Source organism: Schistosoma mansoni, chromosome 4 (assembly GCF_000237925.1).
Source record: "Schistosoma mansoni strain Puerto Rico chromosome 4, complete genome".
NCBI classification, from domain to species: Eukaryota; Metazoa; Platyhelminthes; class Trematoda; order Strigeidida; family Schistosomatidae; genus Schistosoma; species Schistosoma mansoni.
The window spans coordinates 30,912,085-30,919,676 of record NC_031498.1 but is presented as its reverse complement, the minus strand read 5'-3'; the positions used below and the strand labels follow the sequence as shown (position 1 = coordinate 30,919,676).

Here is a 7,592-nt window from a genome sequence, read left to right as displayed (position 1 = left end):
TTGTATTTCGACGTTTACTTGGGAGCAGGAGCGACCTGAAACGGCAACACAACAGTCAGGACCGACAAGTGCGTCTGAAGTGAGAACACGGTGTGCTGGTACAGCAGATATATTTGAAATTGAAAAAAACGCGGTTTTTAGTACAAAAGGGGAAAGTTATTACAAAATAGTTTTACTCGTTATTCTGCAGGTTCAGATGGCGTAGGGCTTGTTCTTCTTCATCCAGTGCATTCACTCTTTGTTGTCCTGCAATGAGAAATACAAACACACATTATTAATGTTGCATGTAATGATTTTTATTACCGTTACACTCAAATGTTGTCATGTGTTTTTCGAAGACTTTTCAGTCAGCTTGGTTTTGGAACTCCTAATCTGACCCTATCTTTCCTAAGCCTTATTCCTAAGGCTTCTGGTAACTTATAGTTTTATTGTGATATGATTTATTCTTCAGTTTCTTGCTTACCGGCCTTTGTATATAAATCCCATGCTTGTGGTGAGGTGAATACTCAGTATATCAACTCAACCGTCACAGTATGCGGATGGCTTGAGCATTGTCGACTGTCATCTCGTTTTGTCGTTCTTCGTGATGATCGTGGTATAATACAAATATATTGTGACAAAAATTCTCTCCAAATTCCGCAATTTAATTCTGAGTCTGTCCTGAGAGTGACAGGTAAAGTCCAAGCACGTCCGGAAAAGGATGTAAACAAGGTAATGTTATCCGTGTTATATCTTAGCTTCAAGCATATGACAACTGGCGAAATTGAAATAGTTGCTGAAAGCATTGAAATCCTCAGTCATTCATCTTAACTTTCCTTTCTTCCAAAAGATGCGGCGAATGTAGGTTGTTATCCTACGATCACTCGGTTATTTTAAGGTCAACGAAATGGAAAGATTAAAATATCGTTACATTGATTTTTGTTCGTCGAATATGCAAAGAAACATACGGTTTCGTTCATCTATCATATTGCAAATGCGGAACTTTATGTGTGAAAATAATGGTATTGTAAATATTTTGTGATTTACGTATATAGGTTTTATTGAAATCGAAACTCCGTATTTGTTCAAAATTACTCCAGGGGAAAGTATTTGTATTAATTTTTGATTTCTTCAGGGTGCTAGTGAGTTTGTTGTACCTACCAAGTTTCCTGGATTATGGTATTGCTTACCTCAAAGCCCTCAACAATTCAAACAGCTATTGATGATAAGTGGATTTAGTAAATATATGCAGGTTGCTGGATGTTTTCGCGATGAGACTTCTAGGTCTGACAGACAACCCGCGTTTACTTAGGTTATCTTTCATTTTTCCTAACTTTTGTAGTTGGACATAGAAATGGCATTTATCACTCCAGATGATATTTACGAAATAATTGAGAATATGCTGGTATATATTTGGCCTACAGTTCAGAGTACTTCAGGTTATCAGCCAATATCGACACCTTTTTTGCGCATGGAATATTGTGATGCTATGTCACGATATGGAAGTGACAAACCAGATGTACGATTTGGTTTCTTGTTTTCATATTCCGCAGTTGATGGACACACAGGTTTTAATATACCAAGGAAATACGTAAGTGTCTTTTTACGGTTCTTCACTTTCGAGGTTCTCATAAAGCCTATATGTAGCTAGTAAATGCTAGGTTCGTTTTTCAGTAGAGAGAAAACTGGTCATTTGGACATTTCTCTGTATCATTTGAATACAAACAAGTGCATTGATAATTTAACGATTTCTTAGCTCAATAGCGGTAAAGTGTCATTTTTTGTTTCTGACCCATTCCATCCCTTGCCTCCAACCGCTAACCATGATTTTTGTGCAGACCCCAACCACTTGGTTTACATTCATCAACACGACAGCAATTTACTTCATCGGCTGATGATGTCTTCGGAAGTGTCAGCCTCCCACGTACCCCTATTACCAACAGAGCTTGTGTTTGTAAACTGCTACTTGGGACATGTGGGTTGTTATCTAGTTTTTGAAAACAATAACACTAGCTCATCAGTCGTCTAAAACTCCTATAGTATTGGAGATATGCTTAAAACAAACTTGTCTTATCAGAATCGATTTTTTTTCAGTTAGTAATTCGATCATTATCATTAAAACAAATGGTTTGTCTATTTAACATTTCACTTCACTGACTATTAGAAAATTAATTGGAGTTAACAGAAACCTTTTCACTTGGTGAAATAACAGTGTTATACCCTGCTCATTGCTATTCAGAAACTAGTCAGTTTGTATTAATCAGAAACACGGAGAGCTCTTTTTTCAATAAATTTATTATCCAGGTGCACAATGTTATAACTTGTAGTCTTGTGCCCTTTCCAATATATGACGTAATGATACCGCCAATTAGAAAACAGTGAATTATCGACGGGACCAATGATGCCCTCACACAAATCAAATGGGATTTATGAGGCGCATATTTATCTAGTGCTTCCTTGTACCAATATTTATGTGTTTAAATAAAATAAGTCCAGAACACCAATCTCAGCCTTCGTGATATGAATCATGTATTTCAAACATACTGGGTTTATATACAAACAAAACAGACCATATCGTACCATGAAATAGAAAATAACATTTGTACAAGATTCAACCGAATATGGCTGTGAATCAGGGAGGTAGTAATTGGTAGACAGGACATAATTCAGTAATGGTAAATCGCATGGTAATAGTTCTGTTATAATGGTCCTTTTACTTTTTACACGTATGTGGGACGTTAATTTACCTTAGACGAATATGTATGTGTTTAAATACAATAAAGACGAATATCTACACTAGATTCCTTCCCAGTATCTATTCTACAGGACTTCAACACAACTCAGATGAAGAACACGTGAGTAGCCAAACTAAAACGTCAATATATTTCCACCCAAATCCGACACAAACAATCCAACAACAAAGAACAATTAATTAATAATGATAATAAGTAATAAGGATAGGGGAATATATAACACATCTAACACCTGTCACACTATCTACATGTTTGACTAAGCAAAACAACCAATCATTCTCTCCCACACATTAAGTTCATAGTTCTTAAAAGGTACCACCCATCATTCTCTTCAGGATATAACAAAATCATATATATATATATATATATATATATATATATATATATATATACGATTGTGCAGCTTGATAATAGGTTCGTTGGGAAGGGATCCCTTCACTGAACTTCGTGTTTTTAATGTCTAAATGGGAAACTGTATTTAGTCGCAATTTGTTCACTTAATGTTTTGTCTGACTTCAATTTTGATTAGTGTTTCATTGGATTTGGCTAACTTATTTTCTACTACTTTTTTATATTTTGTAGAGAATATCAATTTTTACAGTTCAAAATATCAAGTCAAAACAGTTGGACTTACTAAATGTATTAAAACCAGAGTGTGGTGATTTAGTTTTCTTCACTAAAGGAAATACAGAAATTGAGCTAACAATTGCCTTTCAGACTGATTGGTTTTTGCCTACTAGTTAAAAGCATTGGGCATGGCACGAGTTGAAGTTGCTAAGCTTATTGATTCGAAAGGTGATATCCTTTTTTCATTTCATTATTTGATCAAATAGCTTTTAAATGACAACTGCATTCATATTCTTTTAGTGGTAATTGCGTATTTTTCGAATGAGCAAACTACTTAATAAACTGATCAGCTGCTGGAGATTAACCAGAGTTAACAAGCCTATTTTTTGTCCTCCAAATGCTTAACATCAGTTAGAAAGTTACTGAGTCGGTTAAAAAAGTGTCAGTCCTCTATTTGAATACATTTATGAGGTCAACAAAGGACATAGTTTTCACCAGAGCTTTTCTCATCTTACAATCAAAATACCTTAATACTCTTAAAGTATTTTACCTTATGTTATTTCCTATCAGGCGAAATTTAAACATTATCTTTTCGAGGAGCCTACAGATCCCCCTACTTTCCTTTGCTAATACTTTGCTCCTTCCCCTTGGATTTAGTTATCCTTGCTCGATCTTCCTGAATTATATGCATATGATTTTCTTAAGTCTTACTGTTGGATATATATGTAATTTCACAAAGCATTGATATTATATTGTTGGTTTGTATCCTTTAGTCTCTACCCTTGGGCATATATTATATTGACATGAGATTTTCAGTCCTTGCCTCTGGTTTCAGGCAAAAATAACTATATTACTTTTTTCTGTTCATATTAAAGGTTTGTCAATATAGAACCTGATCCATTTCCTTTGGATAAATCAATTTCCATTGTTTGAAAAAAATAACTTAGGTATGTAAGCAAAAAAGAAATGTATATTGTAGTGCATTGGTTTTATGCTAATTGTTGTGTTAATTCGTTCAAGAATAGATTGAATGCAATTAGGCTTCAAAGAAGATTCTCGCCTTTAATCTCGAGTTTTCTTTCGAATTCATTGTATTATGAACATGGTGAACATGGAAACATAATCCGTGAAATGTTCACTGTTAGTAGTCGGATTATTCAATCACTGACCCTACTGACATTTTGAAGACCGAGCACTAGAAAATTAATGTTGTGATTATCAGATCTGAAATTTCATGTATTGCTTTAAAAACTTTCACTTATTAATTGTAGTTCTGTATGTTGGAAAATATTAATATTTCCACTTGGAGAGACTAAGTTCTACTCTTCTGTAATATTAAAAGTTGTGTGAGACCTTTGAACGAATCTCAAGTGACCTTAAGAAATTGCAGCTAATCAGAAAACAGTTGGTAAGAGTTTATTATTTAAATCCGAAAAAATTAAAGTGAATACACTTTAACAGTTTAAAAACTTATCCAGATTAGAAAGAGGCCCTGTGCCTCTGAAATCGTAATGCATACGGTACAGGAACTCATCTATGTGACTTCACAACAGTCAATCTCTGGATCCGTGATGAGGTATCAGAGACTCTTAGCCTTGACCACATTGCTTCTATATTAGTGTGCACTACTGTGGTAGGGTCAACAAAATATCTCGTGAACGATGACAATGGTCGTAACCAAGTCTGGATAGGCATCTATATGCACTCCAGTCGTCCGTGTATCTTGTGGTACCTGGCTGCACACACTCCCGTATAATTAGTATCAGCTTTGTAACCTTTCAGTTTCTGAGGTTCTGAAAATGTCACTTTTGCGATGATCTATCATCTATACCAAAGAGCTGCCAAGAATATCTAAGAAACTGCTACTTACCCAATCTTCTGTCACACTTTCTCTATCAAGTCTGCGTTTCCGAAAGACCGTCTCATCGATTTTATCGTTTCCTCCAGACGACTAATTCAACATCGTCATCTTTATTGAACATATGTCGCTATAATACTCGTACCACTGAACTGCTGAATCTTCAGTAACATCTGAAAAGGTTGCAACCAGTATTACTGGTGCTCTTATAATTCAGTCTACAACAATTAGCACAACCTGTCTCAATGTCAATCGGGATTGATTCAAAAAAGTCCTCGTTTTTTCAGACTTCTTTCAATATATTTTACATCGAAATACCATGTCGTCCCGATAGTCCGCACACTGTTCAACAGTTATTTGAACTCCTCAATCATAAATAACAGAGGTTCTCAGTAGTCGCATCTGTTGTAGCGGCTAAACTTTGATGTCCTCCTTGAAATTCGCTGTAAACTGATTGTACGTGTACATTACATGTTGAAATATAAATGTCTGTGACCCTGGACTCGCCTACCCGATCCTTATTGGCTCATCCATGAATTACAGTCTCACCAAAATTCATCGCACAAATTACACCGAATGTTGTATTCCTTGATTTGAGTAGGTCGTTTATGAATTCTTTAATTTACAGGTATAATTACCAAGTTTTGATATTATAATTTTGAACAAATTGAACATTGGGTAGATTGCTATGAATAAAATATTTGTAATATCTTAATGGGTTGAAAAATGAGATTTTCTGACGTTTCGTGACTCAGTGTAAGCTTCTTCTTCAGAGAACTTACTTACTTACTTACGCCTGTTACACCCAATGGAGCATAGGCCGCCGACCAGCTTTCTCCAAATGAATGATTTTTCTGGTTAGCGTTTTTTTAGCGAGTTGATTTTCTACGGGATGAGGTCGCTAACCCCATGCCCAACCCTCCTCCTTTACCCGGGCTTGGGACCGGCAGTAACCCCCAGAGGAGCTACAGGCGGAGTTTTCTTCAGAAAACAAATAACCAAATTAACATTAACCCATGTTTAAATAGTACAACGGAACAACATGAATATTAAGTGCGATCAATCAAAAAACAGTTTATTATGGCCAGCCATATCTTGTATTTACGTAACTGTCCAGGATGAATTGTCTTATCATTGGATTGCACTTTGACTTATTAGTATCACCATTTTATTGTCTGTTTTACTGATTGGTCTGCATAATTTTATGACAACTTATGCCCACTACTCAATCATCGCATGTATTATATTCCTTACTGCTTATTTCCTTTAGGTCAATGGAAATCAGTGCACCACCCGTTCACTGCTGCGTCACCAGAGACAGCACATTTCTTGTATACTGATCCGAGTAAAGTTATCGGTTTACATCACGATTTAGTTTGTAATGGTCAAGAGGTTGGAGGTGGTTCAATTCGAGTACATAATCCTGAGGTGCAAAAGTATATTTTTACCGAAATTCTTAAGGTAGAGTTCCTATATATATATATGGGTATAATCATTATATTATTTCAGGAAAATTCTTGTGAAATGGAATACTTTTTAACTGCCCTAAATTCAGGAGCTCCACCGCATGGTGGGATTGCGTTAGGTAAGTGGATGTTATATCCTCACATAGATTTTCTCTAGGTCTTGATCGTTTAATTGCAATATTTGTAAATGCCAAATCAATCAGAGATGTAATTGCTTTCCCAAAAGCACCTGGTGGGAAAGATCTCTTATGTGGGACACCAACTATGGTAGATGATGAAATTTTATCACAGTATTGCATTTCTGTTTCCAATCATAATAAAAGTTGATTTCCAACTGATAATTTTAACCTTTCTAAATAGTCTTTGCTTTAGCAACATCACAGTAGTTTGGATATAATTATTGTTAGGAATATTTTACCATCATGGTATCCTAATGTTTATGAGTATTGTAAATATAATTAGATTGTGTATAAAACAAATTGTGTTTCGTGTTTTTGTTATAATACTCATCGAGGTGTGCCTTCAACAACAAAGATTTCTAATAATTATCGAAATTAGAAACTTTAATCAATTCGCATCATTTTTGAAGATGGTACTCTCATTGCATTCATACTGCATTCATCTTAGCTGCGTCACGCACTAATTGAAACCATATCAATATTGCTCTGAATCCTGATAAATACTCGTAGGTAGAGTCTCAAAGTGTTATTTTTTAGATTGGGAATACTGTAAATTTAAACAGTGCAAGAACAGCAATGTCTAGGTTATAAAATAGGTTCATTCTATTTCATAGTTCCTCTTACTTACTTACGCCTGTTACTTCCAATGGAGCATAGGCCGCCGACCAGCATTCTTCAACCCACTCTGCCTTTCTTTCTAGTTCTGTCCGATTCTTGTTCATTTTTCTCATGTCTGTCTCCATTTCTCGGCGTAATGTGTTCTTTAGTCTTCCTCTTCTCCTTTGGCCTT

General features: G+C 35.4%; 1 protein-coding gene across 1 annotated transcript; it reads left to right on the top strand.

Moving 5' to 3' along the window:
• Positions 1-315: 315 nt before the first annotated feature.
• On the top strand, positions 316-6,950 carry Smp_179140 (putative aspartyl-tRNA synthetase; the record flags this gene model as incomplete). The annotated part of the gene is made up of 8 exons (XM_018797474.1): positions 316-412; positions 452-711; positions 1,322-1,622; positions 3,334-3,457; positions 4,116-4,174; positions 6,428-6,618; positions 6,667-6,742; positions 6,781-6,950. The coding sequence occupies 8 exons, from the start codon at positions 316-318 to the stop codon at positions 6,948-6,950; spliced, it is 1,278 nt and encodes a 425-aa protein (XP_018652513.1).
• Positions 6,951-7,592: the final 642 nt, after the last annotated feature.